This window comes from Cheilinus undulatus, linkage group 1, assembly GCF_018320785.1.
Source record: "Cheilinus undulatus linkage group 1, ASM1832078v1, whole genome shotgun sequence".
NCBI lineage: Eukaryota > Metazoa > Chordata > Actinopteri > Labriformes > Labridae > Cheilinus > Cheilinus undulatus.
Window position 1 is genome coordinate 58,312,108 of NC_054865.1, and position 20,004 is coordinate 58,332,111.

At 42.2% G+C, this 20,004-nt stretch overlaps 1 protein-coding gene across 1 annotated transcript; it reads left to right on the forward strand.

Moving 5' to 3' along the window:
- The first annotated feature begins 4 nt into the window (after nucleotides 1–4).
- Nucleotides 5–17,823, forward strand: shcbp1 (SHC SH2-domain binding protein 1). The gene is made up of 13 exons (XM_041784740.1): nucleotides 5–244; nucleotides 3,444–3,662; nucleotides 3,991–4,106; nucleotides 4,571–4,779; nucleotides 4,858–4,953; nucleotides 5,033–5,263; nucleotides 6,395–6,572; nucleotides 9,704–9,824; nucleotides 10,084–10,215; nucleotides 12,718–12,836; nucleotides 13,167–13,253; nucleotides 15,867–15,978; nucleotides 16,191–17,823. Exons 1-13 carry the CDS (start codon nucleotides 103–105, stop codon nucleotides 16,475–16,477), a joined length of 2,049 nt encoding a protein of 682 aa, XP_041640674.1. The 5' UTR covers nucleotides 5–102; the 3' UTR covers nucleotides 16,478–17,823.
- The last annotated feature ends 2,181 nt before the right edge of the window (nucleotides 17,824–20,004 follow it).

The following is a 20,004-nucleotide window of genomic DNA, read 5'->3' on the forward strand; positions in this document are numbered from 1 at the left end:
TTGAAAGTAGTTGGGTGTGACAGTTTGTTTTTCTGCTTTTCAAACCGCAGATTTCTCTCCATCATAATTTTCCGAGGTAGAAATCTTAATTTTTGATTCTTCATGGAGCAGGAGGCAGGAGGAAAGCAGGCCGCTGAAAACATCATGGCGGACATCGTGGTGGAGGATCTGGAGTCGTTCGTGAACGTTGAACTGGAGGAGAAGAACCGGTCTCCCGAACACAACACGTCCGTTATCAGTAAAGGTCTGATTAAAGCTTTATTAACTTAATATTCAGGGTTTAAATGATGGCACTGGTCCTTCTCTGCTGTCGTGTCTAGGTATTTACTGACAGTCTTAGCCCACAGAGGCGGCTGTCTGTCCTGGTGTTTGTGACGCACTTTGTTCCACCTGTGAAAACGTTAAAACGTCATCAAACCGGCTGATAATAATTTAGTAATGTCGCTGTTAATGGTAAAGAAAGGCTGGTAGAAAATGCCCTGACTGTTAAACTCACTAACAGGGCTGTAGGCTGGGTGACATATTTGATTTTTTCAGATTTATCAATCTGTTTAAAACGAGCCTAAAGTTGGAACCCTTATGATTTATACCGATATGTTTCTGTTAATTTAAACCTATATTAAAGATGCTCTACAGTAAGAATCACTGATAAAATATGCTTATTGACTACAAGATACTCTATTTGAGATAACTGGGGTAAACATGGAACTAGCATTTTATTTTTTAAACTAGATCAAAAATGCAATTTAAGCTGAAATGGCATGGGGCTGCTGGAAGCTGAATTGTGGAAGAACTGCTGGAAATAGCCTAAAAGTACAACAATAGCTGAAAATAGCATAAAATAGCTTGAAAGTAGCTAAAAAAAGGATAAAAAATAGTTGAAAGTAGCCTAAAAAAGCTGAAAATAGCATAAAATTAGCTGAAAATAGCCTGAAAGAAGCTGAAATGGCATTCAGTAGCTGAAAAAGCATAGAAATAGCTTAAAATAGCATGAAAATAGTGGGAAAATAGCATAAAAGCTGAAGAGTGTAATACCTGATTTGTGAAGAACGTGAAATCATTGCTCAAAATATAGAATTTAAAAAGCAAAATAGTTGAAAAAATATAAATAGTATAAAAAAGTTTTTAAAAATAACTGAAAATAGCACAAGAAGCTGAAGAGTATGACAGAAAAGTGAAAATAGCCCAAGGAGTGCCAAAGTTATGAGGAGTTGAAGAAAGTGCAGATTTGTGAAATTAACATTGTTAAACAAAGTTAAATATTTGAAAAATTATTAAAGTTAGAAATTAGAAAAGTCATAGCAGTCGAATGGCGAAGAAACTGTATGTTTTAAAAGTTTAAATGGTGTCGATACGACAAAGTATGAAGGAGGAGATAGCGGACATGGAAGAAGAATGATAAACAAAATGGCCGACGCTTACTCAGCATCCCCACTATTAAATGTAAAAGTATTTATATAACTTGTGAAAATCAAACCTTGTCCGAACTTGTTGGATACCACAACATCAAAAATAGAAATCCTAGAGAGCAGATATCAGGTCATTTGTCATCAAAAATTACAGGCAACTTCCTGCACATTGTCTACTGGTGCATTTGAAAATTACAATGATATTTTCTATGATGATATCGTGAAAAGGTTCTTTTTTTATCCTGTGATTTAATTCAAGAAGAGAAACTTTCATATGTTCTAGATTTGTCTCATTCAAAGTGAAATACTTAAAGACTTTTATGTTGTAATTTTACAGCTCATGAAAATCAAAACTCCACTATATGTAAATATTAGAAATATCACAAACATCAGTCCAGAAAGGCTTGATAAATGTTGACCTTCTGGTAACTTCTGCTCAGTGCTCGGTCTGACCTCCTTTTTCATGAATTTCTGGGTCTCTTCTCGTGTCGTGGAGCCAGTCAGTCCGTGGTCCTGCTGGGGGGTTATGAAGCCCAGGTTCTCTGATAGCAGCTGTCAGCTGGTCTAGATTGTTGAGTCTGGTGTCTCTCAGATTCCAGAGATCCTCTATGGGACTCAGGTCAGAATCAAACCCAGTAATACCAGGGTCAGTAAACCAGTTTCTGATAGTTCTGGTTTCAAGGTGGGGCGGTGAAAAGGGAATCAGGATCTCCATAAAGCTTCTACATGAAGGGCTCTGAAAGCTCCTGGTAGACGGCTGACAGCGTGGACTCTGGACTTGATAAAGACCAGAGGACCAACAGCAGCAGATGACATGGACCCCAAACCATCACTGACTGTGGAGACTGGGAACACTGGACTTCAAGACCTGAATGACTCTGGACCTCCCAGACTCTGGGACCTGGATTTCAAAGTGAAATTCATGATTGTTTTTTTTTTTGTTTGTTTGTTTTTTTTTTTTCTGAAACCAGGACTTTAGACTACTGGGACCACAACAGTCCAGTTCTTTTTCTCCTTAGTCCTGGTGAGACTCTAATGACATCTGTGGTTCAGGATTGGCTCGATACTTGAAGTCCATGTCTTGGACCCGTCTGTGTGGTGGCTCTTTATCCACTGACTCCAGTCTCAGCCCAGTCCTGGTGAAGCTCCCCTTGGTTCTTGAATCTGCTTAGTTTGACGATCCTCTGAAGGCTGAGCTCACCCCTGCTGGTTGGTCTCCTTTTCTTACCACTTCTCCCTTCAGTCAGCTTTCATGAATCTTCTCTGATCCAGCCTCTGAGAACAGCCTGACCTTTGACCTTCTGTGGCTTACCCTCCTTGTGAAGGATGCCAGTGATCGTCTCTGGACATCTGTCAGGTCGGCAGTCTTCTCCATGATTGTGGTTGTGTGAACTGAACCAGAGAGAGAATGAAGGCTCAGGAAACCTTTGAAAATTGCACTTTTCCACAATATTCTAATATTCAGAGAAAGTGGATTTTAGATTTTTGTGAGCTGTAATCATCAAAATGAAAACAAAAAAATCTTGAAATATTTAACTTTGTATGAGATGACTCTAGAATATGTGCAAGTTTCACTTTTTTAATTAAATAAAAGGAAAAAAATGAATTTATACATGATATTCTATATTTTTAGATGCACCTGTAGATTGCATAAATAAGCCTCATCTGTTTTCTCTTTACACATAAACCATAACCAGCATGTTGTGGCTCGTCCCAGTCCAGATGAAGCCCCTTCCTGCTCCAGGTTTAGGCGCTGAATAATAAATGTGTTTATCCCATAGGCAGATAATGTGACAGCTAGTTTATAAGATGTGCTGCAGTAAGATTTAAACAGGAGGCTCTGCTAACAACAGTCTAAATGCATCTGGTCACTAGGGATGTGTTGATTTAGATTTCCACACGGTCTCTGTCAGACTGGTCAGAGTCTCCTCTGTACTGGTTTTACTGGTCTAGCCTGTTAGAAGAACACACTGTGATAATCCATCTCCACTGGAACAAAAGTCCTCTAAGGTTGTGCCTGTACTTCTGCCTCAGCTTTGTTTCAGAATGAGGAGGAAGATGAAGGCGACAGTGATGATGAAGATGATGATGATGAGGACAGTGGCACCGACCACTTTAATTGCGCGAGGGCCGGGACTCAGCTGCAGAGGTGTGAGCGGCGATCAGGGGTGAACTCTAGCGTTCCTGACACCTTTCAGACGAGTCACCTGCTGTTCTATGAGAGGTTCAAGGCCTACCAGGACTACATGCTGGGTACAGGAGACACGCCCACATTTACACAGACCAGTCAGAATGTTGATAACAATGATGATGTTTCTGTGCAGGAGACACGCCCACATTTACACAGACCAATCAGAATGTTGATAACAATGATGATGTTTCTGTGCAGGAGACACGCCCACATTTACACAGACCAATCAGAATGTTGATAACAATGATGATGTTTCTGTGCAGGAGACACGCCCACATTTACACAGACCAATCAGAATGTTGATAACAATGATGATGTTTCTGTGCAGTAGACACGCCCACATTTACACAGACCAATCAGAATGTTGATAACAATGATGTTTCTGTGCAGGAGACTGTAAGCCCTCTGAAGTGAAGGCATTCACTGCAGATTACCTGGAGAAGGTGTTGGAGCCATGTGATTGGCTGGCTCTGTGGTGCACGGATGTCTTTGATGTTCTGGTGGAGGTGAGAGGAAGTTTGAAACGCTTGTCTGATACACACTGAAATATTATCTAGGACTGAGACCAGAGTCTGGAGTCTCGGACTGAGACCGGAGTCCAGAGGAATCTAGGACTGAGACCAGAGTCTGGAGTCTAGGACTGAGACCAGAGTCTGGAGTCTAGGACTGAGACCAAAGTCTAGAGGAGTCCAGGACTGAGCCCAGAGTGTAGAGGAGTTTAGGACTGAGACCAAAGTCCAGAGGAATCTAGGACTGAGACCAGAGTCTGGAGTCTAGGACTGAGACCGGAGTCCAGAGGAATCTCGGACTGAAACCAGAGTCTGGAGTCTAGGACAGAGACCTGAGTCTAGAGGAGTCTAGGACTGAGACCTGAGTCTAGAGGAGTCTAGAACAGGGTCATAATTGGCAGGGTCCTCTGTAGGAAAGTCCTCAGTGAGCATCTGTGTTGAGGACCTGTTGGTGTTTGCAGGTGCGGGACTTGGACCTGAAGGACTTGAAGGCATGTGTTCGGCTCACCCTTCCTCTGCAGTGTGACACACGTGGCTGTGAGCTCTCCGAGGACGCCATGATGGCTCTGCTGGAGGCCACGCAGCACAGAGTCCCTCTGCAGGAGCTGCACGTGGTCTACGACTCCTCTGGGGACTTTGACCAGACGGCCCTGGCTCTGGAGCACCTCAGGTGAGTCTCCGCAGGTCTTAACATAATCTGGCCTCACCCGCGTAAGGTGAGGTAACGCTCTTCCTCCTCTGTGTGCAGGTTCTTCTACAAACACATCTGGAGGCAGTGGGATGAGGAGGATGAAGACGATGACTTTGACTACTTTGTGCGCTGCGTGGAGCCTCGCCTGCGCCTGTGAGTGTGGATCAGGATTAAGGTCTGTCCCTCTTCTTCTTCGCTCTTCGCTCTGTTATTAACTCCTTTCTAATCCCAGGTACTATGATATCCTGGAGGACCGGGTCCCTGCAGGTCTGGTGTCAGAGTACCAGTCCTTGCTAGAGTCCTGCTCCCAGGTCTTCCAGCAGTTCAGCTCTCTACGCAGCGAGCTGGGATCAGACTCAGACTCTGAGCTCGATAACATGTCCATGATGGAGGGACTGAGGCTGTACGATCAGCTAGAGACGCTGCGCCGCAAGCTGCACATCATCGAGAACCCCCTGCTCAGGTGAGACACGCCATCATCAGATCCTCCTTACCTCTGTGCCTGCAGCATCCTCACATCATGATCTGGTTTCAACACTCTGAAACATGAAAATTCAGATGGAGGTGGGGGACTGAGGCTGCAGGACATGGTGCTAAATAACAGCATGAATGATGATGACTGATGAAGATTTAAACCCCTGTGTCCCTGCAGGTCTGGCATCAGGACTAGGACTAGGCAGTATTCATTTTTTAAATACTGTCAAAACTTCTCCAAATTTCACCAGAGTTAGGAATGACCACCAGGTGTAAAAACAATCATATTAAGCAAACAGTTTTCAGCATGCACGCCTGATAAGGGGAGAAAAGTGACAAAAAGAAGAGGCAAAAATTGGCTTAAAGCTGCAAACACTGGGAGAAAAGTGGCAAAAATGTTTGAAAATTGGCAAAATAGATGAGTTACAGGTGGCAAAAATGGGTGAAAAGTAGCAAAAAACATGGAGAAACATGAGTGAAAAGGGACTGAAATGGGCTAAAATCAGAAAAAAGGTTGAGAGCATCATAGAGTGGCAAAATGGGTAGTGGCATTTAATTGCAAAAGGCAGCTTGAATTGGTGAAAAGTAGCAAAAAGGCGAGAAAAAATGCAAATAAATCACAAAAAGCAGGATTAAAGTGTCAAAAATGGGCTAAAAGCAGTAAAAATGAAATTAAAGTAGCTAAAAATTGCAAATAAGGGCAGTGGAAATAACAGACAAGAAATAGAGGTTGACAGTTAAAGCTACTGTGTAAGTGTGGGAAACAAAATGATTAATGTGACTTGCAATGGATAATTTTTGAGGTAAAATTTTCCTTTTTAAGGTCTTCTGAGGGAATAATGTTTCAAATGAAGACATAAAAGAGCCACAAATCATCACAAATGAGCCACACGTTGAATCTTTTCACACACTGAACCCTTGAGGAGCCAAAGTTGTCACAAACGAGCCACATGAGGCTCAAGAACCCATTTCTCGCTGCCACACAAACTTCATTTTCTTCATTCTTCTATTGATGCACTCGTCTCAGCCTCGCTCTGTAGCTCTGCTCTTTGTGTCTTTCTGCTCTTTTGACCATATTTGGTAATTTTATATGAAGGATCCTCCCTCCTCCTCTTCTCAGGTACGTGCTGGGTTACAGAGGAAACAGCAGGCAGCAGTGCTTTCAGAGTCGCGGTCTGAGGGATTCAGGTGTGAAGGTGGTCCACGTGGTCACGGCGTCGTGCAGCGGCCTCCAGCTTCAGTCTCTCCTCAACGACAAACTGCTGCCTCTGAGCGCATCTGAGGACACGCAGATTCAGGTCAGAGGATATGTAGATTCTAGCGTGGCTCTGGGATTAGAGAACAACATGACACTGAAACTCTGATCAGATAAACGGATTCTTGTTTAAACTCACAGGTTAGGGGAAAAACAAGCATGTAATACCACTTTCCCACTAAAATTAGCATGTAAGAGTGGGTTTTTTAAACACGGGTAAACCCGCTAACAATCGGCAAGTGACTCCTTTCCCATTGCCAGCAGACTCGGGTCTGATCGCCAGCAGGCGAGCTGCGTGGCTGTTTTTTCCCCTCTGGTGCGTCAAGCTGATGTCATCACGTTGGAGAATTTCTCATGGATTATCCAGTAAAGTGCAGCGCTTCCTACTTATGAGTGCAGCCAAATAAAGTTAGGAGAACCTTTTCTAAACAGTGTTTCTATTTCAATTTTTCACATCTATCTGCTTCTTGGAAATATTAGGCAAACAACGATCTTTTAATGATTTAAAACAGAAACTTCAGCCTGCCGAAGTCCTCTCTCCTCCATCAGCTGTCATCCGGCTTAACAGCTGATGGAGGGGACGGCAGTTTTTAGACTGAGATTTAAGGGTGAAAACTAAAAAAAGAATTTATAGTCATTTCCACAGAGCAGACATATGATAAAGGGAAATAGAAACAACCTTTAAGAAAAGTCTCTCATTCTCCAGCTGCGTTTGTACGCAGGAGGCGCTGCGCTTCATGTGATAAACCAAGAGAAATCCAAGGCTGCAGAAGCCTGACTTGTTCACGAAAAAAATAACAGCTTTCTGCAGATATCTTCATTATGACAAGAGCGAGCCAGAAAAGCATTTTTTGTGTTTATATGTGCCGTTAAATGGTGCTGCCGTGCTGCGAAACCTCTGCCTTTACTCCTGTCTCCGCCAGCAGCAGCGCACCAGGCTTTACTGTGCAGCTGACGGGCTGAAGGTTCTGTGTAATAACAAACAAACAAAAAAAGAGGATCCATGTGATCATTTCCAAAAGGCAAATAATGCCATAAATAAATAAATCAATGAAAGGGCAATAGATTATGCCGTTTGAAAAGGATCTCTCTTTCCAGCTGCGCACAGACAGGACGCATGGCGCTTTATGAGCTAATCCATGAGATTTTAACAGGCTGAATGAGCTAAATCTGTCCTTGGGGGAAAAAATTCTCCACATATATGTTCATTATGACATGGGCATTTTTGTGTTTATATGCGCCGTTAAACTGCACTGCCGTGCTGCAAAACATCTGCCTTTAAACTCCTGCCTCCTCAGGCTTGAATGCGCAGCAGACAGAATAAAGTTTCTGTGCAACAACAACAATGAAAAGGATCTATGAGATCACAACAGGCAAGTAATAAACATATTACTTGTATTAATATTAACGTAGGCATGTCACGCCAAAGTCATCCAGTGTTCACCCGGGTGTGACGTTCCCACTGGAGCCGATCGGAGGTGAGCCGATAAAAACCTGTGTCCATTGCAGGGTCAGTTGACCCAGGTCTGAATGCCAATTAGAGCCTTTCCCACTGCCGACAGGAGCTGATTGTTAGCGGGTTTAAACGGGTTTTTCGGCCAGTGGGAAATGGTTATATCTTTGATACTTGGTATAACACACAAAAGAGTCCAACCAGGGAGCAGCAGGTGGCGCCAAATCATCAAAACAATAAAACCAAACCGACTCCTGCCTCCTCTAAACCCCCGTAATCACTTAATTAGAAATCGAAGAAGAGGAGATAAAGCCCTGGCTGCCTGCTCGCTCTGAATAGTCAAATAAAAGGACATGTAGCAGCCAGCCATGAACTAGTGCGTACATTTGGACCAGGGAAGGCTGGGAGTCAACCATGTGGGCAGTCTGATTATGCTAAGCCGGCAGGGAACCCTCTCTAGAAGCCCTCTGTCCTGTTTTAGGAGAGCGGTGGGGGTGCAGGAGCATCATAAACAATCTCTTTTTAGCTCTGTAACTCTGAGTGTAAAGCAGGGGTCATCAACCACTTTTGCACAAGGGCCAGATTTAGTCTCGACAGAGACTCTGGGGGCCGGACTTTCAAATACACAAAAATTAAATAAATATTTTGGTCTGATTAAAATATTATCGCATTAGTATTTGTACTTCTTTTCAAAACACAGGAAATGTTTAGGTATTACAGCGAGATCTATCCCTGTTATCTATAATGCAGCAGGCCACAAGAGACAGACCGGCCCACAGAACTGTCCGGGCCCCTGAAAATCCCAAATAATTGGCCCTCCCCAGCTGTGATTAAGCACTAATGATAATTTATTTTTGACACTTTTAACCCCTTTCATTACTTTATTTGGCCGTTTCTGCAACATTTTCAGCACCTCAAATTATTTTTAAAACAATTTTTGCCTCTTTAACCCATTTTTGCAACTTTCCTGCCAGTTACTGTTCCTGTGTCCCACTCTTTAACCCCTTTTCACTACTTTGCCAGGCTATTTTTGCAATATTTTTGCCACTTTTAACTCATTTTTGATAACTTTTTGCCTCTTTAAATCCATTTTTCTTTTCTGTAACCCTTTTAGACCAATTTGCCTGCACATTTTTGCCCCATTGTGCCACTCATGTATCCATTTTTGCCACTTTTTAACCTTTTTCCATTACTTTTTTGCACCATTTTTCTTACAAATAACTAATTTATTATACTTTTTGCCCCTTCTTTCCTCTTTTACCAATTTTTTGCCACATTTTTACCTCTTTTCCTGCACATTTCTGCCCCTTTGTGTCTCTCCACAACCCATTTTGCCACTCTCTAACCCCTTTTCATCACTTACTCAGGCCATTTTTGCAACATTTCTGCCAGTCTTAACCCATTTTAAAAATATATTTACTAATTATGAATGATGAGTAAATTTCTGTAAAACAGGTCAACATCAGATCATTCTAAAACTATTTCAATAGTCTTTTTTTTGATGGATTTAACAGCTGCAGACATTTGAAGCTAAAAGACACTCCTAAAACCAGAACGTCTTCCTTTCCTTCTTTTCTGAATTTAATAATCGTCTGGGGGCCGGACAGAAAGTTTTGGGGCGCCTGATTTGGCCCTCGGGCCACCAGTTGATGATCAGTGATGTAAAGGATGTGAGGTAGAGGAGGAGACCGTCCCCTCACTGGTGCTGGTGTTTTCTTCAGTTCCACAGAGATCCAGCATCAGCGGTGGACTCCAGTCACGAGGGCGATGTGGTCCTGGTCCTGCCAGGGGTCTACAGTGTGAGCAGCACCATCTTCATCCCTGACTCCATCTCTATAGAAGGTAAACACCATCAAAGCTACACATGATCCGTCTCTACTACTGACAGGAAATTCAGCATCTCCTCCTGACGTGTGCACAGGAACTGCAGCTTTACATTAGGCCTCCATAAAGCCATGCCAGCACATACACAGGCTGTGCAGGCAGCTGATGTCCTCTCTGCAACAGTGGAACCACACGCCCAGTCAATTCAGACCACAACGCCTGCTTCTCGCTGCCATCTGAAAATTTCAGACGCTCATTTCCTCCGCCATGTTTTCAGGGTACGGACCTCCTGATGAGGTGGTGATAGAGAAGAAGAACAAAGGAGACTCGTTTGTGGACTCAACGGGAGCAGAAGTCAAACTGTCCAACATCAAGTTCATCCAGCACGACGCCATCGAGGGCATCCTGTGTAAGTACTCGCTAAAACGGCGCTCTGACGTCACTGAATCTGTTCTTACGGCGGTTTTTATCAAGTCGGGGTGTGACAAGATTTCATGCCATCGGATCGAACTGTCACAAGGTTTCTCAAAGAGGTGAAAAGGGATCAGTCAGAGACGCAGAGCAGCAGCGTCTCTGTTAGCGTTGAAAGCATTAGCGTTTCAGCTAGTGAGGAAACAGAACTGATTCATGAACCCTTCAGATCACTGCTCCCTCTCCTCGCATCGTGAGCTAATCGTAGCGGTGAAATGATCCAAAGCTGCTGCTGGATACCTCTCTGTGAGGAGAATAGTGTTTATTTAGATCAGTGTCAACCCTGCTCAACCAAAGAGCCAAACTGTTGAAAAATACCTTTGCAAGAGTCACAATCTAAGTGGTGAAAAGTGGCAAAAACAGCTTTAAGTAGCAATAACAAAAAGTTAAAGGTGGCAAAAATGGTTAAAAAGCAACAAATAGGGTGAAAAGGGGTCAGAATGTAGCAAAAATGGGTAAGAAGTGACTGAAATGGGCAAAAAATAGGAAAGTGGTATTTAGTGGATAAAGGTAGCTGAAATGGGTGGAAAATGGTGCAAAGGGGCAAAAATGAAATTAAAGGGGCAATAAACAGGCAAAAGAGGAACAAGTGGTATTCAATGGTAAAAGGTAGCTTAAATGGGTTAAAACTGAGGGGGGGTGAAAAGGGGCAAAAATTTGAAAGATGTGGCAAAAAAGGTTAAAAAGTTGCAAAAAAAGTATCAAAATGAGCAGAAAAGTAGGAAAAAAGTGGTATTTAATGACAAAATGTAGCTCTAATGGGCAGAAAGTGGCAAAAATGGTGAAAAGGGTAAAAAAGTTTCCCTTTTTAAGGTTTTCTGGGGGAATGATATTTAAAATGAAGACAAAAGAGCCACACGTTGAGTATCACTGGTTTAGAGCATGAAAGCACACAGACTCACACAGAGGCTCGTAGTGTTTCTGTTTATTTTCTATCTTTGGTTCAATCACTGCTTTGACGTCTCGCTCTCATCTCACTGTCCATCACTCCTCTATAAGCTGCACGCAACATCAGTCAGAACCTTCAACCGCGGAGCACGACGGACTGTTGAATACTGCAGCGGTTAAACTGGGGTAGAGTCCACTCTTCGCTCCAGAATACTAGGACAAAGCTCCTAATAAACACGCTCTGTTTGATATCTCAAACAGACGGGGTCTGAGCATGCATGCACTCCAAAGCCCAGCAGACGCTCTACAACAGTGACACTCAACGCGTGGCTCTGGAGCCTCATGTGACTCTTTATGTCTAAATGTGAAAAATTATTCCCCCAGAAAAACTAAAAAAAACCTTTGATCTCAGAAATTATCCATTAATCAGCTTGTTTCCCACACCCACACAGCTGGCTTGAATTGCCAACCTTTTTTTCTGTTTATTTCCATTACCCTTATTTGCAATTTTTTGCCCCTTTAAATTCATTTTTACTGCTTTGAGCACATTTTTTGCCACTTGTTTTTGCCCATTTTATCCAGTTTATTCCCTTTTTCACCAGTTTGCCTCTTTTATCCTGCTTTTTGCCACTTTTTGCCCATTTAAGCTGCCTTTTGCCTGTTTTAGTACCTTTTCATTCATTTTTGACCATGTTTTAGCTGCTTTTTGACCATTTTTGCCACCTGTAACTCTTTTTTTCCCCTTATCCATTTTTTTGCCACTTTATGCCATTTTTTCCACCTTTGCCTCAACTTTTCACACCTTTTCACCCATTTTTGCCTCTTGAAATCATTTTTTTTTTTCTTATTTAAGCATACTTTTGCCACTTCTTTTAGCAAGGCCAAAAGCATAATCACAGACGGTTCCCACCCTGGCCATAAACTTGTTGCACTCTTGCCCTCTGGGAAACGCTACAGAAGCTGAAAAGCAGAACAAACAGACTTAAAAACACCTTTTTCCCTGGGCCATCAGAGCTGTTAATGCTAACACATGACTTTTCTTTTACCTACAACTTCAGTGCAATATCCCTTTAATTATTTTATGTTTTAAGCTGTTATTTGTTATTGCATGGTGCTGATTGTCTGCTCTGTGACTGTTTCTTTTTAAAGCAGCACTGTGTTATCAGATGTGGCATTTTAATTTCGTTGTACTGACCGTACAATGATAATGAAGGTGTTCTCTTCTATTCTAGTGATTTAAGACACTGCTCAACAGTTTACAGGAGATAAAAGTCCCAAAGTTGTAGAATCTGCTCACTTCCTGCCTGTGAGTGTGTGCAATCAATGACCAAAATATCAAACATACCAGAGATCCATCCGACCTGTTAGGAGTCAGTCGACCGCGGTCGCCCTACTCGTCAAACCTGACAGTATACACCCGGCTTAACTCACACACATGAACAGACGGTGTGTCAAAGCTATCTGAGAAAAAGACAGCAAGATGAAAAAATATCTACCATTATTAGCTATGGATGCTAACGTGGTGCCGTGTTCCCTGTGCGTTGTCTGCCAGGTGTTCGTCAGGGCACCCTGAACATGGAGAACTGCGTGCTGCAGTGTGAAACCACCGGAGTCATCGTCAGAACGTCGGCCTGTCTGAGCATGAACCACTGTGACCTTTACGGATCCAAGGTGACCCTCCACACACGCTCAGTTGACGTTCCTGTCTTCAAACATGCTCTGGGGTTTCAGGGTTAGAGGGGGGACAGGAAGTGGTGTTCATGAGAAACTTCTGGATAAACACAATCCTTAGTGCACTTGTTCATCACACACCAGGGTTGGAGATTAGCACCGCTTCATTGCCATGCTAGGGACTCCCTCCAGAGCAGCTGAGCCCCTGAGTTTTAGCAGAGGTTCATCTACCCTGGAGTGTAAAAATGCCTTTAGAACATCACGGACAGGAATGGGAGGGAGGGGGAGAAGACGAGAACCACAGGAGTGACGTGTCTGGGTTTTGTTCAGGGGGCCGGCGTGGAGATTTATCCAGGGAGTGTTGTCAGTCTGATCGGTAACGGCATCCATCACTGCAAGGACGGGATCCTCATCAAGGTGAGCCATGCTTCCTACATGTACACGTGTTTCACATGTTCAGAAATTTAACATGTTAAATAACTGGCCCCTATTTTTATCCCTAAATGATTAAATCTCTGTCCTGTTCATCTCTGGTGGACATCTACAAAGTCATGTCATTAAATAAAAATTTGTAATGTAAAATCTGTGAGTGCATAAATATTCCTCCTTCTAGCTAGTCTTTAGAAGTCTCCTTTGTCTGTAGTCTCAGCTCTGAGTCTGTGTGGATAGGTCTCAGTCTCAGCTCTGAGTCTGTGTGGATAGGTCTCAGTCTCAGCTCTGAGTCTGTGTGGATAGGTCTCAGTCTCAGCTCTGAGTCTGTGTGGATAGGACTCAGTCAGCTCTGAGTCTGTGTGGATAGGTCTCAGTCTCTCTGAGTCTGTGTGGATAGGTCTCAGTCAGCTCTGAGTCTGTGTGGATAGGTCTCAGTCAGCTCTGAGTCTGTGTGGATAGGTCTCAGTCTTAGCTCTGAGTCTGTGTGGATAGGTCTCAGTCTTAGCTCTGAGTCTGTGTGGATAGGTCTCAGTCAGCTCTGAGTCTGTGTGGATAGGTCTCAGTCAGCTCTGAGTCTGTGTGGATAGGTCTCAGTCTCAGCTCTGAGTCTGTGTGGATAGGTCTCAGTCTCAGCTCTGAGTCTGTGTGGATAGGTCTCAGTCTCAGCTCTGAGTCTGTGTGGATAGGTCTCAGTCTGGACTTTGACTCGGCCACTCCAGAACATTCTCCTTGTCATCTTTAAACCGTTTCTGCGTAGCTTTCTGTGGATGCTTCGGCTCATTGTCTGACTGAAGAATAAATCGTCTCTAAGCCATAGTTCTCTGTCAGACTGAAGAAGATTGTCTTCAAGGATTTCCTTTATTTTGCTGCATTCATTTTACCCTCTACCTTTACAAGCCGTCCAGGGCTGCTTGCTGAGAAGTATCCCCACAGCATGATGCTGCCGAGAATTAGGGCTTAACGATTTTCAAAAATAATCTAATTGCAATTTTTTCCTGCAATATTTCAATAGTGATTTGAAATGTGATTATTTAGGTTCCTCTGTTTTTTCTGTTGTTCAACCAACATCAACCAGAAATCATTCTATATAATAAACAAGTAAAATATAAGAGAAGTTAAACTAGGGCTACATTTAGAAAAAAAATATCTTACTGCCATTTTGGCTCATAGAGCAAATTTAATATCACTTGCTTTATTGAAGGGGACGATCATTTCTCATATTCTTCTCATTTTGATGAAGAAAAATAAATGCATGAGCAGGAAAAATAAGATTTTTGTAAAAAAAAAAAAAAAAAATCAAAAGCATACTTGAAGGTTTGAATAACATATAAAGCAGTGATAATCAACACGGGCTCTTTTGTCTTAATTCTAAATATTATTCCCCCAGAAAACATTGAAAAAGGGAACTTTTTTTCACTTTTCACCCATTTTAGCTGTCATTTGCCATTTGATACCACTTTTTCCTCTACTTTTTGCTCATTTTGACACTTTTTTTTATACTTTTTACCCTTTTTTGTCACTTTTATCCCATTTTTGCTCCTTTTCTCTCTGCATTTTCACCCATTTAAGCTACTTATTGTCATGAAATACCACTTTTTTCTAGTTTTGCCCATTTTAGTCACTTTCCTCTCATTTTTTTGCTATGCTTTTGCCACTTTTGTACCATTTTTTGCCAACTGTAACTCAATTTTTGTCACCTTTCACCCATTTTTGCTACTTTCTGACCCTTTTTCCACTTTTCATCCCCATTTTTGCCCCTTTTGACCCATTTTTGTTGCTTTTTGACCATTTTTGCCACCTTTATCTTTTTTTATTGCTACTTTAATTTGTTTTTGCCACTATTCACCACTTAGATTGTGGCTCTTGTGAGGTATTTTTCAACTATTTGGCGCTTTGGTTGAGTGACACTGGTATAAAGCATAAAAAAGATTGTATCAAACTGGTATTTTGACACTTTTCAGGTTAAAGAAATATTGCACTGTCTGCGATTTGAAAATTGCAGCATGCCATACTGCGATTCAATCTAATTTGTGATTAACTGCCCAGCCCTACTGAGAAGCATCCCCACAGCACGATGCTGCCACCACCACCCCCACTGCTCCACAGTGGGGGTGGTGTGCTTGTCTTGGCATCTTGTCTGATGGTCTAAAAGCTCCATTCTGGTCTCATCAGACCAAAGAACTTACTTCCTCTTGACCATGGAGTCTCCCACAGTCCTTTTGGTGAACTCTAGTCCAGACTGAATCTGAGTTTTCTTCAACAGTGTCTTTCTCGTTGCCACTCTCCCATAAAAACTATTTTAATTCACTACCACATGTATTTGAAGAAATCTGAGTAAAATATACGCCTGTTTTCATAACCTGTGTGTTCACTACAATAATTACTTTTGTGTTCAGGTCATCACTGTAGTATTTTATTTGATTCTGTTGGTTTTTAGGCCAAACTCTGATGGAAGATACCGGTTTGTTCTTTCTCTGATATCTTGAGTAACTGTCCAGTTTGGATGATTAGTAATAATTTGTCTGAGAGACTAAAGTCATCCATCACCGGTTCCTGTTATTGATAACTGATTGGGATTTTTCGTGTTTGACTGTGCAGGACTTTGCCGATGAGTTAGACGTGATGCCGTCCATCACCATGGAGAACAACGTGATCCACAACAATGAAGGATACGGAGTGATTTTAGTGAAACCAAATGATGGAGAAGCAGGTAGGCGGCGCTCATGATCACATAGTCAGATCTACTCACTGACATCTGAAAATATCAGATGGGTTTTTCCTCATCCACGGGGAAAAACAGGAAATTTGGGAGTGGGATAGATGGAACGCTGTCCACTAGTGTTTATTTGGAGTATTACCGGCTCACTTCACTGCGGCATTGACTGAACACGGATTTATTAACGTCCCTCCTTCTGTTCTCAGGAGACTCTGCTGGACCCCACTCTGACCCCCCCTCGGCAACGACCCCCACCCTGACAGTCAGTGGCCCCGCCCAACAGGAGTCTGCAGAAAACAACAACAGTACAGAGGGCGGGGCCTCCACCTCAGGCAGAAAGTGGACCTTCAGCCGTCAGCTGAGCAGAACCAAGGAGACTTCCTGTGTGAGCCGAGCAGTCCAGGACCTGAAGGAGCACCAGGTGTTTGTGTCGGTCCAGGGGAACCAGTTCAGACGGAATGGACTGGGGGACTACGGCACCTTCTTTTACTGAGACAAACACGGACCAGGACCTGAAACTGGGGTCAATCAGGACTAACACACAGAGACTGAGGCCTTAAACTGGGTCTATCACGACTAACACACAGAGACTGAGGCCTTAAACCGGGTCTATCAGGACTAACACACAGAGACTGAGGCCTTAAACCGGGTCTATCAGGACTAACACACAGAGACTGAGGCCTTAAACCGGGTCTATCAGGACTAACAGCTCTAGATTTTTTCATTTCTTTCCCTCTGGTCTGACATGAGGTTTTTGTTTCTGGTTCTGACTCCTGAGTCTGTCCTTAGAGATGCTGATGAAACAGGAAGTAGGACATGATGAGCCAGGAGGGACGCTGGTCTTAAACTCCAGCGGTCGTTGACTTAGACAAAGCTGAAGATGTCAGACAGGCATTATTAGGGATGTGCATTCAAATGAAAATACTTTTCCAAAGCTGCTTTCAACCATTCAAAGAGATGGACCACTACATCTGTTAGCTTGATGCTAACACATTATGGAGTTTGTCATTAACTGGCTAACAGATTTAGCTTTTGCACTAATGTTAACATAAGGAGCAAAATCATGAAGGCCAGCCCCGCCCTGTATGTTCTTAGGTAGCGCATTGGCAAAGGTGTAAGTGAAACCGATTGTTCCACTCCGGGGTCAGGTCGGGGTGGCTGCGGCTAAACGAGTCCGCCTGGACATCAGTCTCCGTAGCGTTGTTTTCCAGCTCCTCCTGGGGGATCCTGCGGTGATCCAAGGACAGATGGGATAGAAAATCTCTCAGAGGGATCACTGATATAGAAATGTTTAGTCAAATAGATGGCGAAAATAGCTATGCTAAATCTCTTAGCCTTCTAATGGTGATTTCCATTATGTGTTAGCATCAAGCTAACAGAGTCAGATGTCCATCCTGAATGATCCCTGGTGACTTTAAAAGAGTCATTCTGGTTGACATGCCCATCCCTAGCTAACAGATAATGTTTTTATGGTATTTATTCTTCGTGCTGCAGACGCTGAAATGTTTTATTGTTTTATTGTGATGTAAAAACTCACGGGGCACTTTAGGATCACGTGGTGATTGGAGGTCGTTGGCTGCACTGGTTGAATTCACACATCTGTTCGTATAAAGTTTCCTCCTCAGATGTGGGCTGGTTTGGTTAGGATTCACACATGAACTTTGTTTTCTCCAGTTAAAGACGTTTTGGGTGTTTGCTGAAGAGTTTTTCTTGTTGGGAGTTTTCAAGTCTGAAAGGGTTGTTCATTATTGTTTTAATTTTTCACTGTGTGAAGATGCAAGTCTTTGATTTAGTGCTTGAATGAATTTCCTGCAGATTAAAGTGTCTGTATAAACTTTCTGTGGTGTTTCTGCTGATTATTGTTAGATCAGTAATTTCATATTTATCATCCTTCAAAAGTCCTTATACAGAACACGACAAGGGAATTTATTTCTGATGTTGTAACAGAATTTTAGCTCAGGTTCCTCCTCTGAGTGTGAATTAATGAGAGAAACTTACTTTTACAACTGTAGCATCAGGCTGCAGCATAAAAAGATGATAAAAAGGGGGTCTGAATGACCTGTAGAAACATCAGGCCCCCCAAAGCTTCCTGCCCAGCCCCTGAGAGATCACTAAATTCAGAAAAGGAGGAAACGAAGATTGTAAGAGTATCCTTTTGCTTTAAATGTCTGCAGCTGTTAAATCCATCCCACAAACAATTAACATTAAAATAGTTTTAGAATGACTGACCATTTGATCTGTTTTTACAGAAATTTACTGTCAAAATTAGTCGATGTTTAAAAAATGGTAAAGGTTGGCAGAAGTGTTGCAAAAATTGGCAGAAAAAGTTGTGAAAAGAGGCTAAAATGTGTCAAAAATGGTAAAGGAGATAAAAAGGGGCAAAAGGTATCAAAATTTGGTTACAAATGACCAAAAAAATAGTGCAAGAAAGTAAAAAGGGGTTAAAAAGTGGCAAAAATGGATAAAAGAGTGGCATGAAGGGGACAAAACATGCAGAAAAAGTGGTTTAAAGGGGGTTAAAATTATGCAAAAATTGGGCTAAAGAGGCAAAAAGTATCAAAAAGGGGTTAAAAGTGTCAAAATGGGTTAATATTGGTGCTAAATGACAATTAGGGAGGGCCCATTCTCTGTGATTTTCAGGGGTCCAATCCTGTTGTCAGGCCTGCTGCATTCTAGATAACAGGGTTAGATCTGACTGCTGATGACTAAAAATGTCCTGTAGTTTAAATGAAAATACAAATATTACTTCAGTAATATTTCAATCAGACCAAAATGTTCATTTAATTTTTTTGTATTTAAAGTCCGGCCCCCAGAGTTTCTGTCGAGACTAAATCTGGCCCTCGTGCATATGGACTTGATGAACCCTGACCAAGATGTCGTGATTTAGCTCTCCTGAGTGCACCGCCAGGCTTAGAGGAGGATCGGCACAACCCCCGTCATGCTCTGGATGTCTCTGCATGTAACCGGGGGTAAGGGGTGGCTGTGACGAGCAAGCACAGCCTAGGACAGTGGTTCTCAACCTTGGACACACTGAAGGGGGGTCTCCAAATGCCCTAAAAAAACTAAGAATATTTTTTAAATTACACTATTGCTACTTTACACCAATTTTGCCAAATTTTAACCCCTTTTCATAATTTTTCCCACCAATTTTAACACATTTTTGCCACTCAACACCTATTTTTGTCGATTTTAAACCCTTTCCACCATTTTTTTCTGTTTTTGCCGCTGTTATTGCTACTATTATTAACTTTTTACACCCAGTGTTTCCCATTTTAACTTCATTTCACTATCTGATATGCCCATTTTGGCTAGTTTAACACACTTCTGACATTATTTGCCTATTTTTTCTTTCTCAGTTAACTCTCTTTTTTTGCCAGTTTGTTAATTTTTCATTTCATTTCATCACATTTCCACCCATTTTTGCCAATTAAAAGCTATTTCAGCCACTTTTTAACTCCTTTTTACCACTATTTATGCCCACTTTTGCCACTTTAACCCATTTTTGGCTTTTTCTGTAATTTTTTTGCTTCTTCTAATCCTTTTTTGTTACCTTTAAAATAAATTTCACCACCATTCCACCAGTTTTTGCCATTATCAACCCATTTTCACAATATTTTTTTGCCACTTTTTGCCCATTTAAACTACCTTTTGCCATAACATACCACTTGTTTCCTCTTTTTTTGCCACTCTTGACCCTTCTTTGGCCCATTTGAGTCACTTCTCACTCATTTCTGCTACTTTCTGACCCTTTTCCCACCCCCACCCCCCACCCATTTTTTTTATTTTTTTTTTTTTTGCTGCTTTTTGACCATTTTTGCCACCTTTAACCTATATTTATTGCTACTTCAAGCTGTTTATGCCACTTTTCACCTCTTAGATTGTGGCTCTTGCAAAGGTATTTTTCAACTATTTTGCTCTTTGGTTGAGGGTTGAGTAACACTGCTCTATAGCATAGTCCCCATAGTAACTATAAGGTTATCCATTTAGCTCCATGCACCGCAGAGGTTAGCAAAGCAAATC